Below are 15360 nucleotides of genomic sequence, written 5' to 3' on the forward strand. Positions count from 1 at the left end.
CACAGAAGCGTTTCACTTGAACTGGATAAGTCATTTGTGTTCCCCCAACATTTACCACTTTTTATTTATTTATTTATTTTATACATATAATAGAAATAATGATATCTAGAATATAAAGGTCATGTTCAACTACCATGCTGTAATATTTGGTAGATTCCAAGATGTTTTTTGAAAGTGCAGTTCTGATTGCTAGATTACAATGTGTAGTGACAAGTAGCTCAAAGGGTAAAGGAAAAGGTTTCCTTGAATTTGAAGCTTTCGTCCCAAATCTTAAAAAGAGGTGGCAATTTACCATCTTACTGGGTGGAAAGAATAAGAAGCCTACCTGAGCATGTGGTTTCTCAAAATCTAATGAATTACAAGTTACATGTTGTCCAGTGATGCATCAACACTACTGCATCCAAATGCTTCAAACAGGAACAAAGGATCAAGGTGGTCAAAGTAAGGCTCGTCGTCAAAATTAAATGCCACGTTATTTGCCGCAACCATTGGAGAGTTTATATTATAATGAGAACTTATGTCATCAATTTTCCAAGGATCTGTAACTTCTCTGTTCTCTTCTTGGTTCCTTCTCTGTGTATCATGAGCCAAATTTGTCCCGTTGTCACTGCATATTGGTGGTTGAGGATAACCAGTCTGATTGATAACTTTCTTCTGTTTCTTATTATTCCCATCATCATCGTTGTCATCATCATTTTTCTTGCAGCTGTTCGAGGCATTAGCTTTTCTTTTGTCTTGCAGGCCATTCTTGTTTAAATGGGTATTCCAGTAGTTCTTCACCTCATTATCAGTTCGACCAGGAAGCCGACCAGCAATCAATGACCATCTGATGGAAGAAGTAACACAGTTGAAATTATCCAAACATTCAGCAAGTATGTTCTCTTTACAGTAAGTATTGATTAAACTTTATAGAGGTTAAATGCAATACAAACCGACCTGTTGCCTAAAAGTTTATGCATACGGATAATTAGATCCTCTTCCTCTTTGGACATCCCCCCACGTTTTATATTAGGCCTGAGGTAATTCTTCCATCTCAGCCTACAGCTTTTCCCACCTCGCATCAAACCTAAGAGACGGGGGAGGAGAGCGCACGCACACATAAATGAAAATTATAATTCCTGATATATGCATAACATGATTTAAAAAATCTTCATCTCACTGTGTGCTATAGAGTTCTGTGAAAGATGAATCGTAGCCAACCATGCACGTTTTATGTCAGTTATTAAAGATAGTCTTAGAGAAATTTTTGTTTTTTACCTGATTCCTGGGAGACAGTTGCCCAATTCCCTTCACCATGAGTTTCCACATAGTTTCTGAGGATCAAATCTTCTTCTGGTTTCCACAAATTTTTCTTCGGCTGTTGCTTCATCGCTTTACTTTCCTCCATCACTCTTTCCTCTTTTCAGGTTGGTGACAATACCACTTACAGGGTGTAATGATGGTTACCATGATTGGATTCTTTCTATATATGACAGCAAAATGGGCACCCAGCGCTGTCATATATTACTCGCAGAATGTTGCAATGTTGGGTCATGCATGCATTATCATTACAATCTTTGCGCTGGTGGATTGACGTGAGGGCCCTGGTTTGCTAAAAGCGTATCTGCCTGCTTCTGAATCAAGACAGGTATCTCTCTACTTGATAGAAGATTATTGAGCTAAAAAATAAATACTATTTTTAGAGTATAAAACAGAGGGAAGTCTAGTTTGGCCCTTATTGACAGGAGGCGTTTAATTTGAAACGAAATGGTTTCATTATAAGTTTTTGAAAAACATGACTCGTTTGTTCCATAACATGTCATTATAAGTTTGTCTGGGATTTGCTTGGTTTTCCGGTTAGAATATGATGGGAGTGATTTTTTTTTATTTTTTATGTTTGAATTAATGAGAAATGAGAATTATTGTTAGATATACACCTAGACAAAACGGATGAACTTGAGTTTGTTTTTAACTGAATAGTTTTAAGATTTTGTTTTATAGAACAATTTAATTTTTCCCCTTTGGATTGTGTATACATATCGCTCCATTTCATATCATTGTTCACCACCCTTCTCCCGAGAATAAAAATTGTATGCGTGTGGGGGCATAAGGTCTAAATTTTTTCTAGAAAGTTTTTGTCTAAAAAGATAAAAGTTTAAGCAAATCTTCAACTTTTTTTTTTTTTAATCTCCGTTTTCCAATGCTGTTTAGGTTATATTTCAATTTGTGCATTTGAACTTTCACTCCTTATTTATAAATTCCTTTATTTTAGTTTGATCTTGAACTCTGTGTAAAAGTTGTCAAGTCTCTTTAATGCCTGCACAAATGGCATTTTTTTTAATGAAAATGGTTGGGGCAAATTCTTTATAAAATCTAAAGATTGAAAATAAATAAATAAATAAATGAAGACGACCATAAGAATAAGTAAAGAAATAAAATCGAATCAAATAAACAAAGAACGACAATAAAATTTTAGACCCTATTCATTTTTGTTATCGGTCATGTGAAGGAAGGTACTAGAGCTATTCTACCTGGAGGCTTAAGTATTTAACAAGCTTTCTTGAGCGAGGCACTCAGAGATAAAAAATGGCAGCTTTTGCTGGAGGAAGCAAGCAGCCAATTGGGTCATCGTCTTGAGGTACGTACAAGTTTGGAAAGAAAAATAATTGAAGTTTTCTGTGTGTCCATTGGCATAATAGATAGGTACCGCGACAGAATAGACTGATATGATTTATCACAATTTTTTTTTCTATTGATTATCTGCCTGCAGGCTGCACCACAGGCTACACCGTGTTGTCCCTCATCACTGTTATTTTTTTTTTTCTCCTTTTGCACCTACCTGCCTGCTTCTTCTCCATATCAGGTACACCCACACTCCATTCCCACTTAGAATTAGCATTTCCAAATTATCGGTTAACAAGGGCTGGCTTGTTTTTTATTTGTGGTTTGTTGTTTTTTGTGGTTTTGAAGGGGACTTTGATAACTATTTCTTCTTTATGGATTTTTAGGAAGTAAACTACAAATTTGTTTAAAAAATCTAAACTTCAAAAAGTGGTGAATAGGTTTTTCAATTTTCAATTTTGTGTCTAAAAGGTAGTTGAACTTTAAAATGTCTAATAGTTTCATGAACTTTTTTATCTTTTTCTTTAAAGAGGGGTGAAAGGGGTTTTGATAACTATTTCGTGTTTATGGGTTTTTTTTAGGAGTAAACTACAAATTTACTTCGGGAACTTTTGAACTTTTTAAGTATTCTGTTAAAGGATCTAAACTTTAAAAAGTGTCTAATAGATTTTTGAAGAGCAAATTGAAAAAATTATTCCTAAAGTATGGTGGTAGTTGCAATTATACTTTTAAACTTTCAAATCTAAAAATTGAGCCCTCAAACTTATACAATTGTTAAAATTTGACCCTCAAACTTGTATAATTGTATAAGTTTTAGGGTTCAATTTTTTTCATTTGTGGGTTCAATTTCTATGATTATTGTAAGATTGAGGGTTCAGTTTTAACATTTTTAGAAATTTAGAGGCCCAATTTTTACCTTTCAAAGTTTAAAAGTGCAATTATAACTACCACCATACTATAAGTGTTGTTTTTGCAATTTGTCTGATTTTTTTAATTTTCAATTTTGTGTCTAAAAGGTCATTGAATAAAAATATCTAATAGATCATTAAACTTTAAATTTTACGTTTTTTTTTTTTTTTTTTTTGTAGGAATGGTTAAAAAATGAACTTTTTAAATTTGTCTGAAGGGTTCTGAACTATTGATGGTAGTTCATGCCTTTGTTGTTTGAACTTTGATATTTTAGACCCTTTCATGAGTAAAAAATATCCATTAAAAACTGTTCATTTTGAACATTTTTTTTAATAACAAAATCACAGTGATGAGGGGGCAGCACTGTGATGGGTTAAAGTGTTTTTTTTTATTCTGTTCTGTAAGCGGGGTGAAAGGATTTTGAGAACTGTTTTTTGTTTTTGTTTTAATAATTCGTTCCCTTTCTCAAAAAATGGGGAAAATATCCTATTGGTCATTGAGTTTTTGGTATAGTTTATATCTAGACTCTAGTTTTTAAATAGTTTTCACTATTTTTTCCTCTATTAAAACTAAAATTACTTATAGATTTTCACGTCATAACTTTGTAAATTAATTAACTGAAAGTTGATTCTGAAGACCAAATGTGGAGTATTAATAAGAATTTGGAGGTAAAAGTGTAAAATATTGAAATTCAAGTATAAAATGAAAACTAAGCTCAAAATTCAATGGTTAAAATGTTACATTTTGAAATTTATGGACCAAATAGAACTTATTCCATGACTCATTGGTTAAAGTAATATTTTGAAATTGAAATACCAAATGGGACTAGGTTTGGAACTTACAACCAAAATGTATTTTTTTCAAAATAAATAAATAAATAAATAAAATTCTATGATATTTTAGGCAAAAGCTCAATTGGTTAAGTCATGACCACGAATCAAGTTTGAACTTTTTTCATTCCTATATATTGTTGGAATCTAGAAAAATAATGAAGCACAAATGATCAAAGTTTGAGTATACAATTCAAACTAGTTAAGACATGATTGATTAAGAGGTCAAAAGTTCAAATTCTTCCGTATCTCCTACCACTACGATGCAAAATACTAATTGGCATTTGAGGTTTCATATTTTCTTAAAATGATCGATCCTTCTGTTTAAGTACATTTTACCAGCAAAAAGATATGTTTTATAAATAATAATATTACTAATAATAAAAGCTAGAAGAGGTAAAAGGAGCAAATACTTATTTTGGATTGCAAAATAAAAATAAAAAATAAAAAATATTTTAAAAAAGAGTATAATGTGACAAAATTGTGATTTGACCAGAAATTTTATTGATGGGGTTTTTATCATCGAAGGGGTTGTTAAAGAAGGAAAATTCTAAAAAATAAAGGTAAGAAGTGGAGCTTAAACTTATTAACCGCTAGGTTAGCTATTGGTTTTAGTACTTGAACCTCCCTCTTGGCTTATATTAAATCCGTCGGTGGGAACAATTAGATGGTGTTAAGAAATCGACAATCAAAGAAAGCGTAGTTTTAGTTATGTCTAGGAGAATTAGAGAGGTTATATAGTACGTTTTAACAAATTGTTTCAAGCACGACTTTGTATTTGGTTGTTTGCTCTAGATTCAAGTCATTCCAACCCTTGAATTTTATCAAAATGCATAACAATAGATTCCCATTCTTTAAAAATCTCACCTTTTCATATTCATACTCAATACCATACGTTCACTTATATTTAGTACATCGACCTCAATCCTTGTCTCACATTGTTTTTTTCCCTTTTCTTATCTCTCTCCCCAGTCCCCTTCTATCATATGTTTGTCCTTTTCTTACACACGTGCACACACATTATATAACTTATTTTCCCTCTATTATTTTATATTAGGAATATTAACATAAGTTTAGGCTTTAGAAACAGTTTAATATAGAAAAACTGATTAATTATTTGATAGTGATCTGATTTTCTACCTTTAAGCCTTTTATTAGGTTTCAGAAATAATGTGCTATAAATAATAAAATAGGAATTTGATGGTCGGATTACACAGAGCGTTGTTCAATAATTATCTTTCTCCAAAAAAAAAAAAAAATGTTGTTCAATTATAACTCTAATTTTCTTTTTCTGCCATGGGATAGCTACCTATTCTTTTCCCACTATCTTTTGTCCCTCCCTTTGCCCAACCGTATCCTATGTTCCATTCCAATAGTTATATTGAGTCAAAGAAATAGTGTTTGTTGGGAACTTGGGAAACGATTCCTTCTTGCCTTGGAGGGAAACTGCATTGATTCCATAATATAAATCACTGAAGAAAAAACAAATCAATGTTTTAAACAAAAGTTTTGATTGCAAAAAATTAAATTAAGTTGTTAGAAAGTCGATTCAAATAGACCTTTAATTTGTTCGAGTCGGATTGAATAAAAATGATAAAAAATTGTTATAACTATTTGGGTTCTCTTTGTACTTATATTTCGCAAATTTCGAATACCAATCTTTAATTTGTGACTCGGATTGAATAAAAATGACAAAAAAACATAATAACAATTTAGGTTCCCTTTGTAATATTTCGTAAATTTTGAATATCAATCTTATAATTTTGTTTTATGGTGAGAAAGATGTTTTTAAAATATAAAATAAAATTTGAAAACTAAGGTCTCATTTGATAATGACTTTGTTTTTTATTTTTTGTTCTTAAAAATTAAGTATATTTTCTCTCAATTTTTACAATGGTTTACATTTTGTTAAAGAAAAAAAATTTAGGTCTTAGCCAAATTTTAAAAACAAAAACAAACTTTTAAAAACTATTGTTTTTAGTTTTTAAAACAATGGTAAAAAATAGATAACAAAGTAAGAAAATTAGGGATAGAAGGGTATTTGGGTATTTATTGGTTTAATTTTTAAAAATGAAAAATGAAAAATGAAATGGTTACTTTCACCTTCAAATTTTTTTATTTATTATCTACTTTTCGCCAATTATTTAAAAAAGCAAGTCAAATTTTGAAAACTAAAAAAAGTAATTTCTAAAATCTTGTTTTTGTTTTTGGAATTTGACTAAAAATTCAATCATTATACTTAAGAAATATGCAAATGATTGTAAGAAAGGGGGAGATAGGCTTAATTTTTAAAAACAAAAAACGAAATAGTCAACACCAGAAACATAAAGAGGTCTTATAATATTTATAAGATACATGAGTTATTCCTCTCATTGTCAAATAAATTGATAGAATTTCATGTCTATCAAATACGGTACCAAAGCTTGTGTTCAAATGGGTATTTGGTCCAAAATATAAATTGAGATTGAATTGAAAGAGGCATAATCTTAGTGGTACGTTGAGAATCCTAATGAAGTGATTTCACAATCTTCATAAGATTTTTTTTTAGTACTATAAGATTGATAAGTTATATTCATCATTGATATTGAGATGAAATCTTATGTTTATCTATTATCCTTTATTTTTAGCTTTAGTTTTTTTTTTTAATGCTTTACTTTTAACTTTTATCAATTCAGGTTATTTTACCTGTGAAACTTTTGTTCTACCCTATGAATTTTGGCATGGTTGAAAACTCCATTAAACACGTGTAACATTTTAAAAATTAAGGATAAATATTGAATGCTAAAAGTTGTCCATTTTTACTCACGTATAAACCACTATTATTATTATTATTATTATTAGTAGTTTTTTTGTGTGTGTTAAAATAACATTAGAATGTGGATAAAACAACAAAAGGGGAAAAAAGGGGGAAAAAATAAGGGAAAGTAAGTTTATGAGATCAAACGTAAAATTTTCCAAAGTGAAGGAACACAAATTTTTGGAAAAACATATAGTACTCTTTTATTGATAATTTAGACACCTAATTTGATGTAAAATTCTGTGCTAATTTTATGTTTAGTCTCAAACAATTAAGTTTTCTTTTCTTTCTTTTTTTTCCAATTTGATCTCTAATTTTTCAGAGCTTTCAAAATTTATCTTTTATGTATTGATTTTTTCAATTAAGTTTTTATCATCGCTAAATATTAAAAGATATGGCGACATATAAATTTAAAAATACAAATGTATTTATTTTTCAGCCATTAATATATCAACATGTGAATAGATCGATTACTTGTATCAAGTACAATATCATATGTTAAATCGTTTGAAAATTTGAATTTGGTGCATTTTAAATTTATTATGAAGTATTGTGCCTGTTTAGGGGAACTTTTAACTCAACTAAAAAGTGAAGTATTCCCCACTTGTTGTCTCACCCCAATTTTTTTTTTTAAAAAAAAAATAAAAGGAATTCAAAACTTTTTAAATATTAGAATCCAAATTGATAAAATAACCCAATATTGGACTAAAACATATATCTATCTTATAGTTTTATTTTATGACTCTTGAGTGTTGCAAACAATTGAGAGCAATGCTGGAAATTACCACCGTAGAGTTCTCAAATAAATAAATAAAAGTTGAAACCCACTTTTCACCTTAAACTTTCAATAACAATTTAGTCCTTAAACTTTAATTTGTAATAATTTAATTTCTACAGTTTCAAATTTATAACAATTTAATCTTTGAATTTTAATAAGTATCAAGTTAGTTATTTGTAACGATTTAGTGATTATTATGAAAAATATTATTAAATTTAATGAAATCTTATACACATATAGATAGAGAAACTGATCGAAAATTGCTTTTTTTAGTAAATAAATTACCATTAGAGTATATAGTGTAAAAAAGATAGGAAATTACGTGGGTGTATCCTAAGATGCGTCTATCTCTATATTTTCCATCTCATCATTAACATCAAAAAAGAATTAAAATATTTCAAAAAATAAATAAAAGATTTGTCACATAATTTATTATGATATATATATATATGAAATTTAGTGTGCCAAAAATTCAACACCCAAAAGAAACAGCTAGCAACTTTTATATCCAATAAGAGCACAAATTCCAAAGATTAGAAATGAATGATTTGGACAGATTTGTGTTTCTTAGGGCTGTGATTCCTTTCACTTTTTCCTATTAATTCCACAATGACATACCCATCATCCTTTTTTTTTTTTTTCTTTTTTTTTTTTTTTTTTTTTTTTTTTGTTGTCTGTAAGTTGAGATTCCCTCTGCAAAAGTTGGAAGGAAAAAATTGCAATCATTCTCAAATGAAAGCTTTCAAAACAGCCCCACCTCTGATTTTCTTTCTGTTCAGTTCATCTCTCTTCTTCTTCCTCTTCTGCCTCTCTTCTCAACCTTTATGTGACTCATTTTGTTTCTGTTTGCTGTCACATTCTCTCTATTTTATTTTGGATTTGGATTTTAGTTTAATATCTAAATTCTTAGGTCTAGCTTTATGTATCTTTGGCCTTTGAACTCCAAAATTGTATAATAGGTCTCGAATCTTTCAATTCTATATTATCTAATAAGTCTTTCACATGTTTAAATTTTTTAAAAAAATTATGGATCTAATAGATATACTATTGAAGTTTATGTCTAATAATGTGATCCTAAACTTAAATTTTGTGTTGAGTACATTTAAGAATTTTAGAAAAATGTTAAATAGGTCAAGGATTTATTATATGATCTATTTAGACGCAAAATTGAAAATTTAGACATCGTTTAATAACCATTTGATTATTTGTTTTTTTGTCTTTGAAAATTAAGCCTACAAATCACACTTTCATCCACTGGTTTCCAAGTTTTGTTGACTACATTTTAGGAGTGTTTTCAAAACCAAGTTAAATTTTGAAAACTTAAAAAAATAGTTTTAAAAAACTTATTTTTGTTTTGAAATTTGGCTAAGAACTCAACTCTTTTACTTAAGAAATATGCAAATCATGGTAACAAATTGAGAGAAAATAGGTTTAATTTTCAAAAACCAAAAACAAAAAACGAAATGGTTACAAACGGGACCTTAGGAATTTGTTGGACCAATTCTTAAAATTTAGGGAACAAATAGATACGTATTTGAAAGTTGGGTTAAACTTGTAATTTGATATCCTATTCTTTTAGTTTCTTTTTTTTTTTTTTTACCTATGGAATATTTGAACTCTTTGAGAGAGTATGCCCATCTTGATGCTACATTGACTAAACACTTGTAGATAGAAAGAAAGAAAGAAAGAAAGTTGTATGTGTGAATGATATATATGTCCAATATGGACTTTTCAAATGGTCCTTTTCCATCACCATCTTTATCTTTCTTTATTTTTTTAACCCTAAGGTTTTTTTTTTCTTTTTGGAAAAATCCTTAGGTTTATAATTAATGTTTGATTGGGAATATAAATAAATATGTTAATGATGGGGGGAAAAATAAAATGGTATAACATAGAAAAATAGAGATAGGAGACAAAAGCACAAGTTATAAGAGTCAGTTGATTCTTAAACAAGTGAAAGGGACACAACATGCCATGAAAGTCACAACTTCCCACCCACTTTGCTTATTATCAAAGCAAATGTTTTTTTTTTTTTTTTTTTTTTTTGCTTTATTTTTTTTTATTTTATTTTTAGGGTTTGTATTTTATTTATATTTTGTTATAAAGTGAGGGTCAAGAGTCTTAATCAACTTTTCCAACTCCGACAACAAAGGCATAATAGTGATGTCAACACAACATTTTTGCATCAAAATTATGGGACAAGTTTTGGTTTTGTTGTTGGTAGGAACTTTTGGATTAATTAGAAGAATATTGTTGTTTAAAAAAGACGAACAAAAACATGTCATTTGATCTTGGAAAAAAAATTACTATGGATATTGTTAAACATCATTTAAGAACGATATATATGAGATCTAAAGAAATTATATATAAAAAAAAACCGTCGCATAAACAGATGGAGTAGGTTATAATTAATACAAGAGTACTAGAGTTTTTCTTTTGATTCTAACACACATGCACATATCTCATTTATCTTTTATTTTTAAGTACTTAAAAATGTCTGATTCCCCCTTCCCATATATTGTCAAAAAAAAAAAGAATCATAATATGATATTTAGAGAGCATATTTTAGAATGATTTTAAAACTCTTAAAATAATTTTGGCATATTCAAAATCACTTTGAAACATGCTTTTTAGTGACTTAAGATCCATTTTATTCTACAAAAATTGCATTAAAAGTGTAAAAGCAGATATTAAATTGATATATACTGAAGGATTAAAGTCATGTTTTTAAGAGTTTTTGAACGTAATACAAAAGTGGTTTTAAGCATTTTAAAATCGCTCTCAAATATGGTTTTGACCAACGCCTAATCGAAATGAAGCATTTCATATTTAAACTTTTTTTTTTTTTTTTCGGATGAGAGATTCAAACCTATCAAACCCTTAGCAACTAAGGAGAAATATTATGTTAATTACCATCAAGCTAATCTCATATTGGAAGTCGTGTTTAGTTAATAATACATTTCAAAGTAGTTGTCTATTTTATATCTAGTTCAAATATGGATCACAATATAATTTAGAGTACTATTCTATTTGAAAATTAAGGTCATTTTATAACTATTTTGTTCGTTTTAACTTTTGAAAATTATACTTGTATTCTCATCCTTATTTATTATAGTTTTTCTAAAGAAACATTCGAATTCATGGTCAAAATATTATTCTTCTAAAAAAAAGTCGTATGTATAAGTAGTATACTTTATTAGTTTAATCTTTAAAAACAAAAAGAATAAATAAATAAATACTAAACTTAAGGGCTTTTTAGTAAAAACGGAAATATAAAACAAGGAATTCAATGAAAATATGGTCATATTTCATGCTTTTAGATATTGTTTGGTAGTAAATCCAAAAATTAGATTTTAATTTAAGCTATTTGTTTTAAATGTGTTTGATGGAGTATTTATATAAACCATAAAACTAATTTTAGTTATCTACTAAATATTAGGTTGATTATAGACTATTATGAATTAATTTATAGACATATTCTATTCAAAAAAAAAATTATAATTATTAATTTATAATACTAGATCATTTATGTTTCATTACATTACTCATATTTTAATTTAAAAAATGAATGGAGTTTATTACCTAATATACTATATTTCTAAAGGTTTTTGTTCTTATTTAATATAATTATGCATTTTAAAATTCAAAATTCAAAATCTGGATATACTGAAAATATAAAAATGTTGTTTTCACAATTTGAATGGTTTGAATCACGCAATTCAAGAATAATTTTAAGAAATATAATTCAGATTGTCTACCAAACACATATTTTTTCAATTCAGTGAATCTGAAAACATAAAACAAAATCTAGATTACTAATTAAACAGAACCTAAAATAGAATCTAGATTGTTAACCAAATAGACTCTAAATGATTTCGTTTTTTTGTGTTTCTTTATTAAAATTGGTACCTTTCTTCCTCAACAACATTTTAACCATGATTTTCATTTTTATTTAAGAAAATATTTGAAATCTTATTCCAAATTCTAACCACAAAAAACAAGTTTTTAAAAATTATTATTTTTTTAATTCGAAACTTATTTGGAATTTGAAAATGTGTTTAGAAAGTAAATAATAATAATAATAATAATAAAAAGAATCATAACTGATTAATGTACAAAAGTTAAAACTAATTGATTATCAAACATGGCATACAAGTTTTATTTACCCTTAAACTAAAAGATTGGTTAAAAAAACTACAAAAACTGAATTAGATATCACAAAATGTTTGAAATGAGAGAAGATTATATACCATATATGGGATAATTGGTGTTATTATATTGGTGTTCTTTTTTAATTATATGTCAACCACAATACAAAATTTCCCTTCTCAACACTCATCAAATTACAACAAATTTGAGGGTTTTGTATGGATAGATATGGCTCTATATATATTAAAGGAGCAACTTGTAACACTCCTTCCTCATTTCGACTCAATTATAATGTTTTGATTTATAATGTTATGATATTGCTTGACGTGTAAGGATTAAAAATTTGAGTATTTGACTTATTAGTTGATGATAAATGTCTTCACTAATTCAGTTAAACTATACTCAAATTTGGTTGTATATTTTTCTTCGTCTATAAGTTTTGGCTTGAAAGTTGATGTATAATTAACCGCCATTATATATATATCTATAGATTGAACTATAGCCCTCAATATGTGTGTGTGTATATATATATTTAACAAATTTGATATACTAGCTAGCTACACCATATATATAATCTACATCTTTTAATATCAATGTTTATACTAAAAAATGGTAGTTTTCTACTTAAAACTATTAAGACTTTTAAATGTTTACGACGAAATAGAATTTTAAAGACTAATGTGTAATTTAAATTAGAAATATAATTTGAAGAAATTAATTAAAATATATTGTGAAATTAAATAGTGTACATAATCTATTTACTCTCACTTGTTGAATTAAAATAATAATAATAATAAGGGTTACCTTTTTCAATGTAATTACAAAAGATAATAATAAATCACAAGGGTGGGTCTTGGACTCTATCTTCTTCATGGGTCAATACATCTGGCCGATGGGCTCAAATGCATCACGTGCAACTCACGTGCGCCCTTTGAGAACTTAATAATTGGGAATACACATGTATGCGTAAGTATTCTAAATATTATGATAATAGATGTTCATTAAATATTTATGCTTATTGTCCATAGACTATGTGAGCATGCCCTCGTTTCTGAAAATGTTGTCTATGTGTCTTAACATTATACATTATTAGTGTCCATGTAATCCACCCCTACTTACCAAATTTTATATAGTGGCATTTTGTGGGTTTTGGAAGATACACATTGGACAAATTTCATGAGAATTAGAGAAAGTGGAGAGTTTAGAGAAATTTCTTAATTTATATTTTGCTAATTTATTTTATTTTTATTTTAATATTTATTTATTTATTTATTATATTATATTATATTTATTTTAATATTATATTTTATTGGTATATGTGTTCCTGTTGTGCTTCTCAAGTTCACAATACGTTATCGGTACGAGCTTCTATTGTTTTTCCTACTAAAGATAGGTCCTAAAGGTATGTCGATTTTTTCTTTTTCGTTGTAACTAATAAATTTTATGTTATTTTACATATTTAATATCTATTAAATTTCTAATATAAATACAATATTTTATGATAATGTTGTCATGAAAAATCTCAAAAAATTAGAATTTTTCGCCCTTGATATTAATGACAATAATTATTTGTCATGGGTGCTTGATACCAAAATCCACCTGGATGCTATGAATCTTGGAGAAACTATTAAAGAAGGAAATACGACATCCAGTCAGGACAAAACAAAAGTTATGATTTTCCTTCGTCATCATCTCCATGAGGGATTGAAAATGGAGTATTTTACCGTAAAAGATCCTGTATCTTGTGGAAGATTTTGAAAGAGATGTATGATCATTAAAAAACAATTATTCTTCCTAAAACTCGTATGAGTGGATGCACTTGAGGCTCCAAGATTTCAAATTAGTAAGTGGTTATAACTCCGCATTATTCAAAACCAGTTCAAAACTGTTGTTATACGGAGAGAAAATTACTGATGCTGGTATGTTAGAGAAGACATTTTCTACATTTCATGTCTCAAATATGCTCCTACAACATCAATATCGAGAGAAAGGTTTTAAACAATATTTTGAATTGATTTCATGTCTTCTCGTGGCCGAACAAATTTACGAGTTATTAATGAAAAACCATGAATCTAAACTAACTGAAACAACACCATTCCATGAAGTAAATACTATGAATTTTAATAATAATCTTGGTCGTGGTCGTGGTCATGGTCATGACTGTGGCCGAGGAAGAAATCATTATTATTTTTGTGGTGATCGTTCTAAGCATTCAAATTTCAAAAGAACAATACAAAATGATGATCAAAAAGGAAATGCTCCACAATATAAGAGTTCAAAAAGTGTTAAAAATAAAGTCTTCCGATGTGGAATGACTGGGCATTGGTCACGTACCTGTCATACGTCAAAATATTTAGTTGATCTCTATCAAGCATCCCTGAAGTAAAAAGAGAAAAAATGTGGAAACAAATTTTGCATACTAGGATAATGACATATTTGACCCTCCTATATGACAAATTTGGATGTGGCGGACTTCCTCGAATCTTCTGGATAGAAAATTGGCAGAATTAATAGAACATCAAGTGTTTCCTTTGATTTTGAAAATATCTAGATTTAATGTTGTTTTTTTTTCTCTTCATCTCCATTTTTTTTTTCTCTTAGTAGTATACCCCAAATTTTATTTTTCTTATTGTAACTATTTTCTTTTAATGAAGAATCCTGTATCATTTTCATATGTAAGGTGACTAGAAAAATGAGTAAAGAAGATCTATGTTTGGCAGACAGTGCAACTACACATACAATACTTACAAGTAGAAAATATTTTTTAAAACTGACAATGTTGGAAGCAAAAGTCAATACAATATCAGGTTCTGCAAACCTAATTGAAGGGTTTGGAAAAGAAAATATTATTTTGTCTAGAGGAACAAAATTTACAATTGACAATGCATTGTTCTCTAGTCAATCAAAGAGAAATCTACTTAGTTTTAAAGATATACGTTACAATTATTATCATATTAAGACTGATAGAAAGAATAATATGGAATACCTTATATCATATATACCATCTCATATGAAAAACGTATACTGGAAGAGTTGCTTACTTTATCTTCTGTATTATATTATACTCATATACGAGTAATTGAAACATATGCAACAATGAACCTAGAGATGTCCAAAAAATCCATGGGGTCAAGGCCCTGCGGGGCGTGGAATCCTCAAATACATGGGGAATGGGGGAGGGAGTGGGAAATTTTTTCCCCGTTTGCAATTCGGGGCGGGGGCCGGGAATATATTCCCCGATCTCAACCCCACCTCTTGTCCCCGCCCCGCCCGACTTTTATATATAAATTATAAAT

General features: G+C 28.5%; 1 protein-coding gene and 1 long non-coding RNA gene across 2 annotated transcripts; one reads left to right on the plus strand and one right to left on the minus strand.

The window, feature by feature from the left end:
- Window positions 1-236: 236 nt before the first annotated feature.
- On the minus strand, window positions 237-1423 carry LOC120079707 (transcription repressor MYB5). The gene is made up of 3 exons (XM_039034034.1): window positions 1258-1423; window positions 937-1066; window positions 237-826 (listed from the first exon to the last, which is right to left on the minus strand). The coding sequence occupies exons 1-3, from the start codon at window positions 1385-1387 to the stop codon at window positions 364-366; spliced, it is 723 nt and encodes a 240-aa protein (XP_038889962.1). The 5' UTR covers window positions 1388-1423; the 3' UTR covers window positions 237-363.
- LOC120079708 lies at window positions 725-6112 on the plus strand. Its single transcript, XR_005482330.1, has 4 exons — window positions 725-872; window positions 1407-1627; window positions 2493-2617; window positions 2750-6112. It is a non-coding gene; the product is annotated as an uncharacterized LOC120079708 (long non-coding RNA).
- The last annotated feature ends 9248 nt before the right edge of the window (window positions 6113-15360 follow it).

This window comes from Benincasa hispida, chromosome 6 (genome assembly GCF_009727055.1).
Source record: "Benincasa hispida cultivar B227 chromosome 6, ASM972705v1, whole genome shotgun sequence".
Classification (NCBI taxonomy): Eukaryota; Viridiplantae; Streptophyta; class Magnoliopsida; order Cucurbitales; family Cucurbitaceae; genus Benincasa; species Benincasa hispida.